The following is a 20,920-nucleotide window of genomic DNA, read 5'->3' as shown; positions in this document are numbered from 1 at the left end:
CCCGAGAACAGGTAGGATGCGCCGAAAACACAAAACTCCAGGCCAGAAATCTCCCTCTGCTGAAAGGGACAAAAAAGAAAAAATAATCCTACAGAAACAGAACGGTAAGCTCACCACAGGTCCAGGTTGGTCGGATCATTCTGCCATGTTCTGCGGGGGAGATGGCAGACCATGTGTGGTGGTGGGTTTCAGGAGGCAGAAGAGCAGGCAAACGGATGAAAAAAATAAAAATATGTTTAATTGTAGACTGGGAGCGACAGGACAAACGAACATGCATGAACGACAATGATACGACAACTGACAGGAGCAAAGAGGGAGGTATATATACACAAGGGAATCAGGAACACATGGGCAGAGTAATGAGGGACAGGTGAGAACAATAAGGTTAATCAAGGGCAGGAGAGACACAGACAGGGAGGCCGGGGCGGATCATGACACTATTTTTCAACAGTTTTTATTATTCTAGAAGAGAAACAGACCTGCTGCACACAGCTGGGCAAAAAAGAGCAGTTTTATTGCATTTCATACCCAGGTAAGGCACACAAATGTTTAGCCTGTGTCCTCTACTTTGATACAACTTCAGTGCTTGAGAGCCATCAGATATAGATAAAGTCCAAGAGTGTGATGAATGCAACAAAATTTATTATAAGTTTACATTTTATGTTTTTCATTTTTCTTTAAATAAAAGAAACAAAAATAATAATTAGCTAAACAAGACAGATTGGTTATTGTACAACTTAGTTTGCATTTTCTTTACAAAATTCCCCAAAACAGCTGTTCTGTTTTTGGCAGGACAGTCTGCACTTAACAAGGGAAGACAGTTTGCTGCCAATTAGATTCGATATCTCGGCTAGCAAAAGCTAACCATTAGCATTAGTGACTCCACCACATGGCAGTACTCCTTCAGGCTTGTGTTATTTGTGGAGATAAAACATCAGCATTGCAGACCAAACAGAGTTAGTGGTAGAGTTGTGTTACTGTTTGCCAGTCTGAGGTGAGCTTTCCAAACAGCAGGAAGTAAGACTCCAAATCCTGCTGCCCAAAGCTCAACTCTGATCTGGCTCACTAAGTTAATGAAGCAGGCACATCAGAGCTTTCCCCCCCCAATTACGACTTAAAAGGCATTAATTCCTACTAGAAACCACTGAAAATGTATTAAAAATCTGAGTAAAGTTGAAAATGTTGCCGTTTCTTTTCACTGCACTTAAAATATCTCATGGCATTAAGAATATAAAAAAAACATTTAAACATTATTTCCCAGCAACTGTATACCCCAGAGGTATCATTCTCACTTTTTTGTTTGCAAAACGGTTGGGACAGCAGGCAAAGCTCTTTTATTTGGCAAGCTGACCTTTGTAATGTGTGCAGAGTTCAAATTTCCCCTTGTAGAATGGATGGATGTTTTTGTAAATGCCAACCACATGTTGCTCAAAGATTTTAAAGCATGTTTATTTATCGAAAATATAGCTGTACTTATTTTCCAGGAGCACTGATGCAACATAAAATTATCACTGAACATGATAAATTTGCTGGTGAAGAAAATCTGGATCCTAAAAGTACAACTGAAGCTATTTTCTTTCATGAACACATTTTGCATTTTATCTAGAAGTCTTCTGTTTTCAGACCATCCCAATGAACCACAGACTCATTTGGGTCATTTGGGTTGTTGAAATTTGTTTGAAAGAACGTTCTTTGTTCTTAAGGGTTTAGGCTAGAGGAACTGGATCTCCGGCGCTATCATTGGTTTGTGGAAAGGCTTTCTAGCAAAGGAAAATTAACTGAAGACAACATCTGTTTGGACCACACAAAACCATGGTAAGGGGTATAGTGTCACTTTTAGTTTTAATAACTTGTCAGAGTTTGATCATTTTCAGGTAAAAGCCACTTTTGTAGCTGTTTTTGACCCTCTCCTCAGACAGTCATCTGCATAAAGATGGTAGGAGATTCCTTTGAAGGCACTCAGGATGTGCTGAAGAGGAAGCAGATAGAGGAGGAAGAGCAGAGGCTCCAGCACAGAACCTTGTGGGACACCATGGGTAAGAGAGGTGGTGGAGGACCTAAACTTGGAGACGGCTACAGAAAAGGAGCGCTCAGAAAGATAAGAGGAGAACCACACCAGAGCAGTTCCTGATAGGCCTACCCAGTCTCTCAGCCTCTCCAGTAGCAGGTGATGGTCAACAGTGTCAAAGGCTGCAGTCAGGTCCAGCAGGACCAGAACAGAACAGTCCCCTGCATCACTGTGAGTCAGAAGGTCATTAGACACCCTAAGAAGAGCTGTTTCAGTAGAATGAGCTCTACAAAAGCCTGACTGGAAGCTATCATAGATGTTATGTTCATCAAGAGCAGCTGTGAGTTGTTTAGCCACAACCTTTTCCAAGATCTTGAAGATGAACGGAAGTTTAGAGATGGGTCTGAAGCTGCTATGGAGAGAGGGGTCAAGACTCGGTTTTTTAAGAAGCGGGTGGATTACAGCGTTCTTAAAGTAAGCAGGGACCTGACCAGAAACCAGAGAAGCATTAATTATAGAGCACGCTGGGACCGATGGACTGAAAAGCACTTTTAAACAAAGATGAGGGTAAGAAGTTGAAGGGGCATGCAGAGGTCTACAGGAAGCTGGAGAACACAAGGAGACACACAGTGCACAAGGGGACACATGAGGGGCACGCAGAGGACGAACAGGAGGGGGCTGGGGATCAAGGGGACACAGAACATGACATTCTCCACTAACCTCCTCTTTTCCACCTTGCTCCTGTCTGCAATCCTCTTCAGTAGTGTCCCTGCTACCATCTCCTATGATCGCCAGACTCTTTTGTCCTTCTGTTCGTTCACAATTGCCCAAGATGCACCGAGGACGTACCATACTGCTTGTTTATCTGAGTGGCGCACTGACCCGGAGCCAAACGACGATTCCAACCAGAGCGCCTCCAGTGATTTTTATCCGGTCCTGGGAAAACGTCGGAGGAAAAGAGGTAAACGAGCAGGAATCCAGGTGAGAATAAGACTTCTCTTAAATTGTGGTTTATCTAGTAAACATCGGTGTGATCTTCTAGCTTCTTTTCCTTTGTTTGGCGACTTGAGAGCGCCACTTCTGCATTCCCGCCAGGCCGCGTTGAGGCGTGGTTTCTCCGTCCAAGTTTTTTAAGGTCGGTTTATCCTCATTCCTCAGAGGTTTCTCATCCTGTTCCCTCCATAAGTGGTTTTTATAAACACCGTGGATCTAACCCTGCTAATTTACGTCCGCTAACTCCAGCTGTTTCTGTAGTTTCTGATTCCTCCACCTCACTCAGCATGGCTCTATTAAATACCCGCTCTGTTAACAATAAGTCCCTCCTGCTCAATGATTTAATTCTCTCTAAAAACCTGGATTTTCTGTTTCTGACTGAAGTTTGGCAGCAAACATCTGATTACTCTGGTCTGATTGAACTCTGCCCGAGTGGTTATTCTTTTCTTAGCCAGCCCCCCCGGGGTTCTGGTCGTGGTGGAGGCCTAGCTGTTGTTTTCAGAGACCATCATCCATGTAGCTCTACAACCTCTGGTCACTTTGCTTCCTTTGAACTGCAGCTGATTAAAGTTGGGCGTAAGAACCCGTTCTACTGTGCTGTGGTCTATTGTCCACCTGGTCCAAACAGTTCTTTCCTTCAGGAGTTTAGTGACTTTCTATCCTCCACTGTGAAGCTGTCCAGACTGGTGATTGTTGGTGACTTTAACATACACGTTGATGATCCCTCTGATCTCTTTGCCATGAATTTCTCCAGCCTTATGGACTCCTTCGGCTTTACCCAGCATGTTTCTGGCCCCACACACACCAGGGGACACACTCTGGACCTTGTTTTTACCCTGAGTCTAAATGCTGACAGTGTTTGTCCTGAGGACGTTTATATTTCTGATCACCATTGCATTTTCTTTAACTTGTCAGTTTCTGCATCCCCACCTCCTGCTCGCCGTATGGTTAGTTCTCGTTTTCTTAATGAGAGCACAGCTAGCAATTTTTCTGCTACTTTTGATCCACCCTGTTCTTCTGATAATAACCCACATTCCTTAACTTCTCAGTTTAACGAGCACTGCCTCTCCATTCTGGACAACATCTGTCCTGTCAGAACCAGATCAGTTCCTGCAGTGAACCCTACTCCCTGGTTTAATGACAGCCTTCGCAGCCTGAAGCGCCAATGCAGAAAAATTTAGCGTTTGTGGAAGAAAACCCATCTCCATGTCCATCTGCTGCACCTAAAGGATCTTCTGACATCCTTTAACTCTGCAGTCAGAGAAGCAAGGGTTTCCTTTTTTTCCCACCTGGTGTCCCAGAGCAAAGGGAACCCCAAGGTGCTGTTTAACACCATCCGCAGCATTGTCTCTCCTGCCTCTCCTACAGCCTCCATCCACTCTGTTACAGACTGAGAACTTTCCGTCTTTCTTTGTAGACAAAGTCAATAAGGTTAGATTTAGCATCTCTCCTTCAGCCTTATCGCTGCCTCTCCCGACTCCAACCAGGCCCATCATCCTAGATAGCTTTGCTCCTGTTTTTTTGCCTGAGTTAACCAAACTAGTTAACTCTATGAAGCCTTCCCTCATGTTTCCTCCTAGTCACTCCCGTGTAGTTCTCATTGGTTTGTATTAGTCCTCCTTACCCCTCTAGTCATTAGTTGTTTATCTTTGCCCTTAGTCTTAGTTATTTAGTGTTTTATAGGTTATGGTTTATCTTCCCCTCTGCTTAAGTTCTTTCCCCATTTAGTTTATTAATGGCACCCGTCTTCCCTCCAGACCTCACTCCTCACACCTGCCACCTGTTCCCCTGATTGCTTCCCGCTGTGTTAAAAACCCTGTCTTGTCCCTCAATGTTTGTTGGTCCATTGTGTTTGTGTCAGCATTGTTCTGTTCCCTCTCGAGTTTCTCCAAGTCTGTGCTCATGCGTGAGTTTTTGTTTGTTTTTGAGCGTTCAGTGTGTTCTTTTTTTTTTAAGGTTTAGTCTGTTTTTTGTGCTTTGGACTTTTGGCACATCCTCCTTTAAATAAAGGAATTATTTTCTTTAACCACTCCTGCCTTGAGTCGTTCCGGGAGTTCTGCATCTTGGGTCCAAACCTCCTGCTCCTCAACGTGACAAAGAAAAGTTTGAAAAAGTGGCCGGTGACCGCGGCTAAGCCAAGCACCGACGCCATCTTGTTACCCCAGGTGACAAATGACAGGTGTTTACACTAAAATGCATCTAGTGCCACACTGGAGATCCTCACATGCAGGGGCCATCATCCATACATGCACCACTTAGATGTTGCATTCAGGGACCAAGATTTATTGGGGTTTTTTTTACTGGTAATGGAGCAAAGCCTTATTGCTTTACATTTGATTTGGCTGTTCTTTTATGAGTGCATAGTCAAATAATTCAAAAATCTTAAGCAAAAAATACTTTGTTTACTATGTTAGACCATTTTTATCTCATGGTAACTTTTGCTTCATAGACTGTTGTGAATAAGAATGAGAGAGTAAATACAATATTAGCTCATGGACAATTGTGTTGTGGTTTTTTTAAGTGTCACAAACACCATGTTTACTTATTGTCCAACAGAAAAACAAAGCACTTCATAAGTATTATTTTATATAGAAAAGTTGGAAAGTGCTATAATTTGCAGGTTTTTGTTATAATTTTCACCAAAAAAGTGTCTTCTCTATTCTGTTTTTGCGAAATGTAAACTCAGATTTTTAACCTAGCTTTTGGTGTTTCTGCTGAACAAGAACAGCAGGTCTGAACAGGCTGCCTGCAGCGATAGACTGTTTGTGAGAACATGTCGCTAACCCTACATGCTCTCATTCTTTTTTACTTAGATGTCATTTGGAATGAAGAAACTCTGAATGTCTACCTCAAAAACCAAAAAAGTACATCCTAGAAACCAAAATGTTCTTCAACAGGATCAACAGAAGCAACAACAAAACAAAAAACATCTTGATGCCCTGATGATGCGGACAGTACTATAATGGGGCTACACACTAAATTGTGCTTTGGGCTGGAATTTTGACTTGAAAAAACAATTTTCAAAATTTGTAACAATAACTGCTTGGTGTCGATCCTGTCCATAAAAGTTATGGAAGTAAAAGTTAGTAAAACACCAATTCAGTTCATAACTTTTATGGACAGGTGTATGGTATTCTAGGTGCAATCAAGGTGTTGAGGGGATCTGTTTTGGTGACATATGGATTGAGTATCTGCGTTTTGCAGATGATGTGGTCCTGTTGGCTTCATCGGAATGTGATCTCCAGCTCTCACTGGAGCGGTTCGCAGCCGAGTGTGAAGCAGCTGGGATGAGAATCAGCTCCTCTAAATCCAAGACCATGATCTTAAGTCGGAAAAGGATAGAATGCCTTCTCCAGGTCAGGGATGAGGTCCTTCCCCCAGGAGTTTAGTTATCTCAGGGTCTTGTTCATGAGTGAGGGAATGATGGAACGTGAGATCGACAGGCGGATTGGTGCTGCATCTGCAGTGATGCGGGCGTTTTACCAGACTGTTGTGGTGAAGAAAGAGCTGAGCCGGAAGGTGAAGCTCTTGATTTACCGGTCTATCTACGTTCCTACCCTCACCTACGCTCACGAGATTTGGGTAGTGACCGGAAGAGTGAGATCGCAGATACAAGCGGCCAAAATGAGTTTTCTCAGCAGGGTGGCTGGGCTCTCCCTTAGTGATAGGGTGAGAAGCTTGGTCATCCGGGAGGGGCTCGGAGTAGACCAGTGATCTGCCACATCAAGAGGAGCCAGTTGAGGTGGCTCAGGCATCTAGTTAGGATGTCCCTGGTGAGGTTTTACAGGCACGTCCAATTGAAAGAAGACCTAAAGGAAGACCCAGGACACGCTGGAGAGACAATGTCACTCGGCTGGCCAGGGAACACCTTGGGATTCCCCCAGAGGAGCTGGCCCAAGTAGCTTGGGAGTGGAAAGTCTGGGCCTCCCACCCACTGCCCCCGTGCTACGGCTGCCAGCCTGGCCAGTGGGATGCATGAGCCAAGATCACCCAGCCCTGGTGATCAAGCCTGACACCGCCCCTCCCCCTCCTCTCTTCCAGGCTGCTGAGGAGCACAGCTGAGCTGAATCCTGTTGATGACCCACACCTGGCATAAAAAGGCTGTGCCTTCAGCAGTCTGGAAGGCAGCAGTGCAGGGGTTCTGCTGTCCTCCAGGCCTCAGTTTGGTTTCTACCGCAACCCCTTTGTTTGAGATGAGTTAACTTAAAGGTTTTACCTCTGAGTTATGAGCTTTTAAAGAGTGAAGCTCTTAGAGGATCCAGAGGGATATTTTGATGTTGTTGGTTAAAAAAAGTTAACTTGGTTTGATGGAATTTTATTGACTCTGGTTGTAAACACCTTCTGTGTTGGTAAAACTTTTAATATGTTTTAACCAGGTGTTTTTGTAGTTGGTAATTGGTGTAATGTTAACCTTTTTTAGTTTTTTTTTTTTTGGCTTTGCATTATCTTTATAATGCTCGCCATCTGTTTGCTCTTGTTTTTAGAACATTTTACAACAATTAAAACCATTTTAACTCCACTGTTGTATTGCTCATGTTACCCCCTCCTTCTCATTTTAACACCTCCTGTCGGGGACGTAACACCCCGCGACCCAACCCCAGGTAAGCGGCTGAAAATGCATGGATGTATGGAACTGCTTAGTGATGTTTGTCTGCAGCCAGCCATTTATTTTTAGGAGTCACACTTCTTGTGGATTTTCTATAACACTCACCAGAATAGATGAAGCAATCACATGACTGTTTGAATTTGCACAATGTCATAGAAACATTTGAATGCACTACTGAGATGGACCTTTGACCTGTTGAGGATGTATTACACCTTTCGCCCAAGGACTCCAGCTTTCTCAATACCCTGAGCAGAAACGAGCCAGTTCAAATAATTAACTATTTGTTTAAAAAAATCTAAACTTGATCTTCAACTAGCAAAATGGTAAACAGTCCACTTTTGCTTCTCAAAATACTTTCTTTCCCTAAACAATTTTGTGCAATGAAAACAATCACTTATCACTTTTCAGAAATTGCTTTATGTGCAAAGCACATTATTACCAACCCGTTCCTATAATAAAATGTTTGTTCTCTTTTCTTTAAATGTAATGCAGCAGAAAATCTGTGATTAAAAAAAAAACAATTTTTAAATAACACAAACATATAGGACTCTATTGTCCATAAAGGAATTATAGTAAAATCTCTGCAATTGTCCTAGACTAGAATTTTTCAAAGTAATCACATTTATTTGTCAGATTTTGGAGGCTACAGTAGCAATGTCCTAAAGACTTACTTTAATATCAGAGAAAAGCTTAAAGCACAAAGTTTGAGATATTACACACATTTAACCTTATCTTAACCATGAACAGTATTGCTACAATATCTTTTACAACTGTTTCTGATGTGGGGTTGTGCAAAGTAAAAGGTGGCCTCACCTTGTGGTCGTTCATTGCAGATGTCAGGAAATTTGGTCTAAACAGCTGCAATGACCAAAAACGCACATAAAATTTAGTGGTCCTTAAAATAAAAATCACTAATTTTATTTTGTTTAATTTAATTTTAATTTATGTAATATTTATGGCTTAAAAAAGGCCATTTCCTAGATGTTTTGTCCAACACTCATGGTCACACACTACTGACATCTTAATTAAGAGCAAATAATTTTTTTTAAAATTAAAACAAGGAAAACAATATTGCTAGAAGACTAGAAGTCTCATACATCATCTTTATTGTTGTAACAGGATCCAGCACCATACCACCTTCAAACACATGTTAACACCAAAGATTACCAAGAACAAAGTCTAAGCAGGAGTCCTCCTCCTGGAAAGCAGCCAGCACGCTAGCAAACATATTTATACCATCTCTTTACTGTAAAAACATCACCCAAACACTGCTTACATGTGTCCTTTCATGTCAACACATATTCCCAAGAACTCATTTTAAAGCAAAAGCACTAAAAAACACTGTTGTGTCCCTGAGCAGGAAGTTAAAACTTACAAAGAGCCAAGCCTGTGAACCTGCTCATAGCTTGATGCTTCCTGATAGGATGGAGCTGTAGAGTTGAGCGGTCACAGGAACGTAGCTCTTAACACAATCATCGAGGAAATACAGAGGGTCCTGGACCTGTCCTGGATCAAACCCCTGCGCCACAAGCTTCACCTTCATCTGCTTAAAAGTGCCCGTCACTTCCACGGCACTCTGTACAGAAGGAAACACACGTTAATATCACGGATGTTCCGTTTACAGTAATGTATTTCAATAACGAATGAGTTTTTTTGAATAAATCACCTGGATCCTTATAAAGCGCGGTCGAGCATACGACGGCAGGTAGCTGACGACATGCTTATAGACTTTACTCCCGTCAAACTCTCCGTCTTCCTTCAAGCTGACAGCTGCCATCCCTACACGACCCTCGTGTCCTAAAGTTTATTAATTAAGCAGCAAAGATCACCAACAAATTACTTATCTTTATTGTATTTCTGTATTAATAAATATGCACTGGGAGCCACCCTCACCTGGCACCTGGACTCCATAAACATTGGCTTCCTGGAGACAGTCGATGAAAGAAAGAATGTCTGAAACCTCGGTTGTTGCCACATTCTCACCTTTCCACCTGAAAGTGCAAACAAGCTGCTTTTTAACACCTTTTCTTAATTTTTGTTTTTAAAACAAAAGTGACAGAACCATTTGTCAGCACATGCTTGTCCTTAATATGCTAAATAAGATCCTGGTTCATGTGAGTTTGACTCTTTAGAAAAACTAGTCGCATTTGTAATGAAACTCCAGCTCATCGTTTAGCCTGAAATCAGAAGAAACCATTAAAGCTGCAATGCCAAACATGCAAAACAAGTCTCTTAAAAACATTCTCATAGTATCGATATAGATATTTTGTGGAGATAAAAATAGAAAAAAAATATTTAGTTCTGTCGCGTTTATCTAAAAACCTCAGCCAATAATGCGGCTCTGACCGAAAATAACTATTAGACCATCCGATTTTTGGTCTTGCCGAACCTGCGCACATTCACGGATCGTTCATTAATTACTTTCTTGCGTATTTAGCAACAGAACACCACTGGTGTGAGAAGTTCTCCTTTCAAATATAGCAGAGAAGGAGAAACAGACGGCTGCTACCACTTCAATTTTAGGATAAACAACCAGATTCCCAAAAAAGAAAACACCATTTCAAGTCACGGACAACAAAAAATGTTTGAACCTAGAAAATGGCGACTGGTGTTTAGTGCTCTCTTGTTTACTCTGGCAATGAATGTTCCCATATCCGGGGGGCGTGGCCTAAGATGATAGCCGACGGGAGGGATGAGAGTTCTGTGTTTGTGTTTAAAAGCTAGCTTGTATTGCAGATTTTGTAAAGCAGCTTTAAAAACACAGAAAATTGCCATCACCTAAATGTGTCACCAACACGATCCTGAAAGTAAATAAAGTTGTCTTTATCAATTCTCATCAGGTCTCCAGTGTTGAAGTAAAGGTCTCCTTTTTTTAAGACATCCCGGAGCTTTTTGCGCTCTGTCTGCTCTTTGTTTTGGGCGTAGCCTTCAAATGGAGCGATGTCTGTGATCTTTGACACCAGCAGTCCTGTTTCACCTATCAGAAACATACAGAGTTATGCTTAAACAAACAACTGATTTTTTTTTCTCAGAAAAAAGAATTTTTCTATTACCTTTGGGTGACTTGATGCAGAGACCGTTAGCGTCTCGTACCGGTTCGTCTCGCTCAGTGTCGTATTTTACAAGAGTGTAAGGAAACAACTTCTGTTTGAGTAAAAAAGGAGATTTTAACTATTGTCTACACATGTTTATAGAATAGAATATACTTTATTAATCCCACAGTGGGGAAATTCACTTGAAAAAAGGAAGAAGATAATACCAAGATTATAGGTAAACACACATAGGCAATACTCTTTTATTGTAACCTTCGACCACTACAAACAACAAATAAGAAGAAAATGTGGGTTTCCAGAACGACTCAGCATAAAGGACACAGACATACTTAATGTACATCTGGTATTGCACAAGTATTGAACACATTATCTGAATAATCATTAATGTACCCAAAACTTCTGAGATCACTCCAAAAGGAAGCTGGCCAAAAGGTTGTAAATAATTAAAAGCTAATGAATAGAAATCTCTGCTGCAATGAGTGATGTTATTTTTATGAATTGTATCATCCAGAAATGGTCAGTTTTCACCTACATGTCGACCTACATGCCACCGGTCATCTACAGACATAAATTTGATTCTCTAAGGTGGATTTTACATTCTATCTTCCAACAAGCCCAGAAGATTCTGCAGCTCTGAACACATGATAACATATTGTCGACAACCTGTTCCCATTTCAAGGCCTAAGATTCCCTTATCGCTTCTACAGGATTGCTCATGCCTCTGAATAAAGTGAACACTTTTACAACTCATAAGTTAAATAATCATTAAATAATAATATGGTTGAATGAACAAATGTTATATGAATACTAATGAAATGTTTTGATTAATCTGTGCTTAAATTACTGTGATTGAAATGAATTTTATTATTACAATGAAACATTTTGATGTTATGATCAGTAATGTTTGATTTAACAGGTGAATCATTATCTACACTCACACACAATGTTCATTAGAGATAAATTAAAGTTAAAGTAACGTCACCACACATAGATAATTTCTTACCCACAAATCAGAGCATCCTGTGTCTGAAAGGTGTGATGTTCTGAGGATTGTTGTTGTTGTTGTTGTTAACACCTCTTAGCATGGCACATCCCGATTGGCCAAGTAAATCATAATTTGAGAATATTAAAACAGGATTGCATTCTGTGAGATTCAGCATTTAGTTGAGCTAACTCTGACTGGCCATCAGAGGGAAACTGCTCACACCGCATCTCTTGTCAAGCTTTCGACAAGCTAAAAGCTGCCTACAGCTGACACAGCAAAACATTTCCTTCAGCTATTCAGAAACAGCTGCTCTAGATGCAAATTAGCTCCAACCTGTGTGCCTGGCGACATCTCTGGACTGGAGCGTCGGTGCTGCGGTTAATCTACCGAACCTCGGTGCCCAGAGGTCATCCGACCTCCCTGACCTCCGGATCCGCGAAGAGGGTCTCCAAAGAAATGGTGAGGTAGACACACACGATTGCGTCTGATGTCGTTTTGATAAGAACCAACTTCATAGTTTAATGCAAAATAATTCCTTTACGCACCCAGAACTCAGTTCTTCTAGATAAAAGGTTCTGATAAACACACACCATTCAATCACCATACATCACATCCCATCCACTTAGATTCATCCATCACAGTAGTCTAGTTAACTTGTCATGTTTTTAATTGTTTAGAAAATAAATTCTTACTTTTTATAAACCTGACTCTGTCTGAATTGATACAAAGTGTGTTTGATCCCTGAAAAAGCAAAGAATCCTAGAATATTCTGATTAAACATCCAAAGACAAAGCAGGTTGATATTCTATATTTATATAGAATATCACATCTTATTGGTCATAAGTGAAGATCATATATTAAGCTTAAAATCAACAATGTTTAACCCCTACAGAATCAAAACAATAGATAATAACCATATATTGGACTTGTCTAGTAAAAAAAAACAATAAAAATGAAAAACACATTTAGAGGACATTTTAAAATTTAAATAACTTGGTGGTGACAGTTTCATGGTTTGGGCCTGTTTTTCTGCTATAACTCCCAATAATAAATGAAACATTTGAGAACTGTGTGGCCAAATTCTTAAGAAAAACACCCAAAAAAAAGGCCATGAACTAAAAGACCCCTTGAATGACTTAAACACTAAGGGTGAAAGGTCAAACAAGAACTCGGTTAATGTTTGGGCAGGAAGAGTCAAGACTTTAACCAAGAGATCAACAGTAATGGAGAAAGTGGAGAAATTGATTAATATATTAGAGCTGAAGGTGTGCTGTTCACATAAAATATTTGCTCCATTACAGATTTCTGCTTGTTTTGCTAATTACAGATCAGCAAGCAAACGCAAACACACACACACACAAACACACACACACACACACACACACACACACACACTATTTCAAGGTTCATTTAAAAGATTTATATTTGTTGCTTATACCCACCTGGTGCAAAAAGTGTACTCGTCCAACAGCTCCCATTTTTCCGGGGTAGTTCAGGAATCCAATATTTCCTTCAGTTGAAGCATAAAACTCTCGAATCTGAACATTTCCAAAGCGGTTCAGAAACTCTTTCCAAACCTCTGCTCTGATACCGTTCCCAATAGCCAATCTCACTTTGTGGTCCTTGTCATTGTCTCTCTACATTTTCACACAAAAACAATAATTGACTAAATGAATGTCAACAGAGAGAAGTAGAATCTGTTCATGAAGATTATAGAACAAAACTGTGATCAAAGAAAAAAACAGTACTGTAGATATTGGACAGGACAAAAACTGTCTAAACACATCACATTGGTATTTCCAAGACGTGCACTGTGTTATTTTTAGCATACATGCTTGTTAGCGTACAAGACTTTATATACAGTTATCTAATAACACCTTAATTTAAAAGGCATCACCTTCTTATCTTGTTCATGTTTGCTTTCAAATATGTTAAGAATTTGACATAGAAACAAACAACCCAAGCAAAAACACTTCTAATCCACGACCCTTACACGTTGTGACCTAAAATAGTACGACCATTCAGTCCAACGGAATACTAGTGAAAGAAAATGCGACTGCTGAGTTATTCGATATGACCCTCCAACCTTAAGGCCAGCATCTATTCCGAGAGGTGACCAGAAAAAGACAAGCCACCTCCTCTGACTCGTGCACGGTCACACAGTAAACTGAGACCATACTTCATGTGATGTAATTAGACACTCTGAATGGCACACATGGAGATAGAATGTTTACAGTACTACAAAATATAAATAAACCTCTGTGGGATTCATGCAAAACTGTGCATTCCTTTTAAAACTATAAAATCTGATGTTTTCTCTTCCTCGTTGCTACCTAGCCACATTGATATGGATGCTGACGGCTGGAACGCGATAATTAGGATTGAATTATTTCTATTTTACTGCTGTACTTTGTGAATGTACAGATTTAAATAGTTCTCTTGTACTAGATACATTTCGTTGACAGCAGCTCTCTGCAAACGGTTTGCAGGATTCTGCAGCTGTCTTTCACAGGAAGTGTTACAGTAGAGTCAGGATTGCAGACGATGCGTGGTGCCCATTTCCAGCCAAAAGATCATGTGTGAGCTTGTTTAACTTTCAGTTGTTCCTCTGAAAGTAAAACTAACATTTAAATTCTGGTTAAAGATACGATCACAATGTGAAATTAACCATTTCCTTTAAATTAGGTAAATCTGTGATATAAATCTTCCTATTCTGTAAAAATATTAAACATAACCTTACTTACTGGAATAAACATTTTACCTTTGGAGTGCAACAGAGGTAGCGCATCACCTCGCCAATGTACTGAACAACAGTTACGTTGTATTTTCTGCAGTCATCCCAGAACTGAGAGGCAGAAAACTTCCTCTTTAGAACTATGGTTGACCCTTCAACATAAAACAGCAAAAGTCATTGTTAAAAACATACTTTTATGACCAACTTCTCCAACTAAACAGTTTTCAGGTGGACATTTTTGCATCTAATAAAATGTGCTGAACGAAAAGCTGTTACATACACTATTGGTCAGAGTACTAAAGAAAGGGAGCAGATAAAGGCATGCAGCACATAACTGTGAATGTTCTAGGAAACATTCTGTAGAAAGGATCTGTTCAGATCCCTGCTGACAAAAGACTCTTTCACTGAATGAGAGAAGCAGGATTACTCTTGTGTGCACTGCAGAAGAAAAGTTTGATTTAATTTGCAGTTTGGTAGCCATAGCTTGATATTTGAGGCTTTGGAGGTTTTCAATCATGAAGCTGATAAATTAACTCATGTTTAAGAATTGTGAGCTTATGTTGATTATATTTTAATTACCTGCCCAAAGGCAGGTGGTAATGTTTTTGCTTTACCAAACATTTTTGTATTTGTTTCACCTCAATGAAAATCTCAAATAATCTTCATTATATTCACATCTGAGATAACCTTTTGAACTTAACTCAATTAAAGATGGCCCCGGGCCTAATCCCAATACTCACACTTCCCCACTTGCGCACTTCAATTGCACGACCCTGACCAGGGGTGCGAATGTGTAGGGTGTCCTGATTCTCAAATGCGGAAGTTGATCACGCCCCTTTTGCATCCTTGATCCGCACTTCGCCCAAGTCTGCAGCGATGCGGACTTGGGTGAAGGGTATTGCCCGCAATCCATTGCTGCGGGAGAAAAGGCTGCCTTTTTTGAAAATATGTATTTTCTAATGAAAGTTGTTAATTTTAAGATGATTAGTTGATGTTCTGAAACTTTTAGACAACGCAGCAATGACTGTAGTAAATTTATTTCAAATAATTGTTTGGTTGTTCGTTTGAAAGTTTTTAATTAAGGTTTTTTTTGAAGAAGTATCACAGCAACCAGAATCCCGGCATGCTTTACGGTTGATGACGCAATGCTCCCTGTCTCAATTCTACAACTACGGTATTTGCATACTTGTGTACTACACACTCGAAGCCCTACAGCGCACTTTCTCCAAATGCACTTTGCTGAAGACCACAGGGCGCAGTGCGAGTATTGAGATTGGGCACAAGACAGCTCATCAACATTAGAAAACTTTAAAGAACTAGAATTCAGTCAATTTTACAAACATTAAATTAAATTTAGGTACATCAGTTTTGGATAGTCATCTCTAATAACTGATATAACTGATCTTGGTTTCAAACGTTGCTGTTACGTCAACCATTTGACACTGAAGTCAACCTTGTCTTGTCTCTTTGCAAACATGTCACGAAAAAGAAGAAAACTGCCCAATCCCAATATTCACACTTCCACACTTGCACCCTTCAAATACGCGATCCCGCCCAGGTGTGCGAGTGCGTAAGGTGTCCCGATTCCCAAGTGCGGAAGTGGACCACGTCCTTTTGCACTCTTGTCTGCATCAATGCGGACTCCGGTGAAGGGTATCCCCCACAATCCATTGCTGAAGTGTCTTTTCTGAAAATATGTATTTTCAAATGACAGTAGTTCATTTTAGGAAGATTAATTGATGCTCTTAATGTTTTAAACAAATATTTAATGTTGACAGCAATGAATGTAATTTTTGTCAAGCAATTGCTTTGTTGTTTGTTTGAAAGTTGTTAATTAAGATTTTTTTTAAAAAAGGTAACCAGCAACCAGCATCCCGGCATGTGTGACGGTCGATGTCCCTGTCCCTATTTGGCAATTATTTGCACACTTGTGTACCACACACTCAAAGCCTTACTTAGTGCACTTCCTCAAAGTGCACTTCACAGAAGACTGTAGGGCGCAGTGCGAGTATTAGGATTGGGAAGAGAAAGAAGAAACAATTTCTTCAAAAACCATGCAACTGAATGAACTCTATAAAGATGATCTATACGTAGTATTGTAGCTATGCCCTTTATCGTCTCACCTGTTTCAATGGGGCCAATGAAGCCAACAAAAAACCCTGCTGTGTGATAGAGAGGCAGGTTAGTGTACATGACATCTTTGGACGTGACACCGTTTGAAGATAAAATAGCCAGAGCTGTTAAAAGACGATTTTGGTTGACCAAGGCTGCTTTAGGAAGACCTGAAACACAGATTAGAGCAAAAAAATGAAGGACTCCTGGTGCTAATACACTGGTGGTAAATTATCCTGAAATAAGAAAAACATCACGAATCCGGCCTCTTTAGTACCAGTTGTTCCAGAGGTGTAAATGTAAACAGCAGGACTTTTGAATGAAAGGTGTGATCGAAGGGATCGAGGAAGAGGAGAGTCAGGTGCCTCCTCGACTTTATCCAAGAAGCTCTGGATTCCTGATGTGTCACAGTGTTTGGTCATCAGAAGGACGACAACGCCCTGCTCTATCAGTGAGGGCAACACATCCTCCACTGCCTCCTTCAGATCTAGAGAGACAAAAAGAAAAAATAATAAACATTGAGTTTATTCACAGCTGCAAAAAATACCTGAAAGTGAACCCAGAGAACCAGACCCGAAGCTGCTACCAAAACTTTGGCCTTGCAGCAGTTAAAACAGTGCAGCAGAGACTTGGTCCGGATGTTGTAATTCAAGAGAGCGACAGGAGAGCCAAGTTTGGCCAAGGCCAACCAGGTAAACACGAAGGTGGGCTCGTTTCCCATAAAAAGAGCGACTGTGTCCCCAGACGTGTACCCGGCCTGAGACTGGAGCGCACGGGCGATTTTGTTGCTCTTCCTGTCCGCGTCCGCGTACGTGTGGCGTTCATCCCCAAACGCAATAAAGAGTTTATCCGGACAAGCTACAGTTTGCTCCAAGAAACGATCCAGGACGAAAAACAGAGGTCTCCTCCTGCGTCTGGCGCCGTACGTCACTAAAATCCGCAAAAGATCCCCGAAGTACAGAAAGTCCATCCAGACGTAAGGGGAGAAGGTTTTCAGCGCGAAGGGAATGATGAAGATGCTCGCTAAAAGAATCGAAATTAAATACAACTCCATCGTCTATTCTTTTGTGAAAGGCTAAGCTGTGCAGCCCCACTTCAAAACTCAGAAAAAACCCTCAGCGGGGCGGAGCGTTTTCTCAAAAGTATGTAAAGAGAAAAAAGTTATTTTATTCTAGTGAGAAATCAAAAGTAATTCATTTATTAAAAGTTATTTTATACACAAGAATAAGTAAAGCCATAAATAAAAAATAATGATAAAACTTATGTTATGCTATTAAATTATTTGATTTATTTTCTGACCAACTATGTCTGGTTGTTTTGTGATTGTTTCTCATTTAGAAAAGGGCGTGACGATTCATTTTCCTGAAGTTTTGGGAATGCAAATTGCAAATCATCCCATAATATCCCATCATCAATAATGGATTTCTAAAATTATTTCATAATTGTATCAAAGCAGTTAAAAGTACATGGATTAAAAACGTGTTGCATCAGCTGTAACCAAGGACTGCCACCCAACATTAGCAAAAACAGAAAGGTGTCCTAATAATTATAAATAATTTACAGATACTGGGCCAAACTCTGGTGTAGCAGCAGCTGAGAATCATCCCCAACACTTAATGAGAGCAGATTGGACCTGGACAGTTGATGCCTGGGGAGGACTGGTTCAATTTTGGAGAACAGGGGCGGATTTAGCAATTTGGGGGCCCAAGGTGAACACAGACATGGGGCCCCTTACACTAAATTTTTGACAGTCTTACCTTTAACTGGATTTGCGAAACTCTCCCCTCTTCTGACATGAGTTATTTCCCCTTTTTATTAGTCCTCCTCTTTTTCCTGTTTTTCTCTCCCTTTGAGTGCTTTCAATATTTGCTCTGCTTTCTTCTTCCTGTCAGTGTTCCTGTGCTTTAGCCTTAGTGTTTTTTTCTATTTTCCATTTTGGTCTGTGTTTTCCTCCCTTTAAACATTTTCCATTGTCTTTCCTTTTCTGCTTCCTTTGATGTTTACATTGAAAAACGACGTCACTTTCAGAAGTGAAAATAAAAGCTTTTATGAAGCACGCTGCTTCTTTCTCTTATTGGAGCCACTAGGATAACTCCATTTCATGCTTAATGTTTTGACTATCGCTTTGAGTTTGTTACGAACGCTCCCGCCTCTCTTCTTCTTATTTGTGGTCTTATGGCACTTGGCAAACAACAATTTGGTGCATTACCGCCACCAACTGGATTGGAGTAGAATGACTACCAATCACTTCCAGTTTGTGCATCGCCGTCTTAATAACCCTCTTAGGACCATAATTATAACAGGGCCGCCTGGTATTTTTTCTTATGACTGTAAAATTGTAATAAAAAGCGCAAAGTGTGTGTAACTCGTCTCCTTTTTTCAGAACAACCTTAGCTTTCAGTGTATGGTTTGTATTTAGAATGAATTTCTATTAAAGCCTTTAAAAAATCAGCTTAAAAGTGAAAAAAAGCAAAACACGGATTTGAATTTTTTACATTTATCACTTCAAAATTACTGGGCAAACAATTTAAACTTTGAACTGAAATGCATCTATTCTTAAAAAAGTTTGAACCTTTGTATCTTTTTAGCACTTTTTAAGACCATTTAGTTTTGTAAACTTTCAGACGTTTTTATTTAATGTGTTAGACCTTTAAGCAGTTTCTCTCCAGCTGCAGGCAGAGTCCTGCACACCTCACACCGCCATGGGGTGCTTCTTGCACACCGTGCACTGCTATACCAAAAACTTTTGTTTTCGCAAAAATAATTATTTATGGTAAAAAGATAAATAATGCTGGAATGAAGCTGAATCTTACAATTAGCAAATAGTTGAGGGTTGTTCAAATAAAAAAATAAAAAATAAAGACTGAACAAAGATTCATACCCTGGTTCACCGGAGTGTCCTTCTTTGTGGTCACTGTCTTCAGATATAAGCCTTCTGGGACACCTAATAGATTGTGTTGATTTTCTTTGAGGCATTTCCATAATTTCATGCTGGTTTTTATGCTGATTAGCTTCCCCGTTCCGTTATCCGCTTTCACCGTGGCGCTGCGCTCTGTTTCAATCAGGCTGTACAGCAGGATTTCCCCTCGTAGCGATATTTTCCCTGACTCTGATTGCTTCATGGTATAGATTGTGGAAAGCTGCTTTTATGTACTTTTAGGAACCGTTGGAATTTTTTGAATCTGATCAGCCATTCAAAAGTTATAAAACGGAGCATTTTGGATAACAAACTCAGCGCGTCTCTGAATCTGTGTTGTGATTCGTTGCGCTCAAGACAGGGAATCCCGGTGGCTACCATAAACACGAAAAGCCCCATTTTTAATCTTTCCAGCACTTTTGGAATTTTACAGATATCTTGAACGGTTCAGGAATTCTGGTAATGAGAAGTGCGCATGTCCAATCCCGTCTGCGGCCACAGGTTGGTAATAAGAATATTGTGGCATTAACAGAGGGGTGCCGGCAGTCAGGGCTAGGGGGCCCCCCAACACAAGGGGGCCCCAGGCGACCGCCTACCTATGCCTAATGGTAAAACCGCCTCTGTTGGAGAATGCAAACTTTCAGAAGCTTTTAAATAAATAAATAGAAATTATGGTGAGCTCTTATTCCATGAAGCAAAATACAACGGATTTATTTTATATTTTGAACACAGAATTAGATCTGTGTTAAAACACCTTTAGATACTAATATAGCTCAGATGGTCACAGATAATTCTCAACAATTTTAATAAAGCAAAAACAATCTAATCTGTCAAATTTATCCCAGAATTATCTTTTTAACCCTCTGGAGGCAGGCGTTGCAGATTTGCAACGCTAAAACCTACCTACCTGGTTACTCGTTTCATGAGTATTTTTTAACTCAGAAGTACCCCTGAAGGACTTAGTTGTTTGTCCTTTTATTTTGAGCCTGAGAGGGTTAAAGCTGAGAGGTCATTTCCAAAAATGAGAGAAGAAAAGCAGAGCTCTAACTGCAGTGAGATGGAAGTCTTTGTGATTTCTGTCATAGCACAAAGGTGGAATAAGTCAGTTGTCTCAAACAAAAGTCCCTTCCTCCTGATTTCCACTGAGTCCTATAGCTTTTTGCCGCACTGCCTTCTTCAACCTGTCAGAGATGATCCCTCAAAAACAATATCCACACATTGAAGCCTTTTTCAAAATGGGTAGACTGTACTCATCCATTTCTGTGTAACATGTCTGCGTTTGAACCTAGAATATGAGTGGCTCCATAAATTAACACTCCTTGTTGCTCCCAAAAACCAACCTGCATCAGAGATTCAGATTTATTTATTAATGACCACGCAACAAGTTGGTGGACTTTGTTTTCAGTACAGCATGGCATGCTCACATCTCTGTGTCTTCACACAACAGTCCACATTCAATGGCAGGAACATATAGACATTTCAGGTAAATACTTGATTTAGTGATCATACAGC

General features: G+C 40.4%; 1 protein-coding gene across 1 annotated transcript; it reads right to left on the bottom strand.

The window, feature by feature from the left end:
* Nucleotides 1-8,696: 8,696 nt before the first annotated feature.
* zgc:158482 (long-chain fatty acid transport protein 2) lies at nucleotides 8,697-17,747 on the bottom strand. Its single transcript, XM_015953534.3, has 10 exons — nucleotides 17,065-17,747; nucleotides 16,769-16,978; nucleotides 16,503-16,661; nucleotides 14,407-14,531; nucleotides 13,088-13,282; nucleotides 10,661-10,751; nucleotides 10,386-10,584; nucleotides 9,501-9,598; nucleotides 9,274-9,404; nucleotides 8,697-9,183 (listed from the first exon to the last, which is right to left on the bottom strand). The coding sequence occupies exons 1-10, from the start codon at nucleotides 17,543-17,545 to the stop codon at nucleotides 9,007-9,009; spliced, it is 1,866 nt and encodes a 621-aa protein (XP_015809020.1). The 5' UTR covers nucleotides 17,546-17,747; the 3' UTR covers nucleotides 8,697-9,006.
* Nucleotides 17,748-20,920: the final 3,173 nt, after the last annotated feature.

The sequence above is a fragment of the Nothobranchius furzeri genome, chromosome 9 (genome assembly GCF_043380555.1).
Source record: "Nothobranchius furzeri strain GRZ-AD chromosome 9, NfurGRZ-RIMD1, whole genome shotgun sequence".
NCBI classification, from domain to species: Eukaryota; Metazoa; Chordata; class Actinopteri; order Cyprinodontiformes; family Nothobranchiidae; genus Nothobranchius; species Nothobranchius furzeri.
This window is presented reverse-complemented; position numbering and strand designations above follow the sequence as displayed.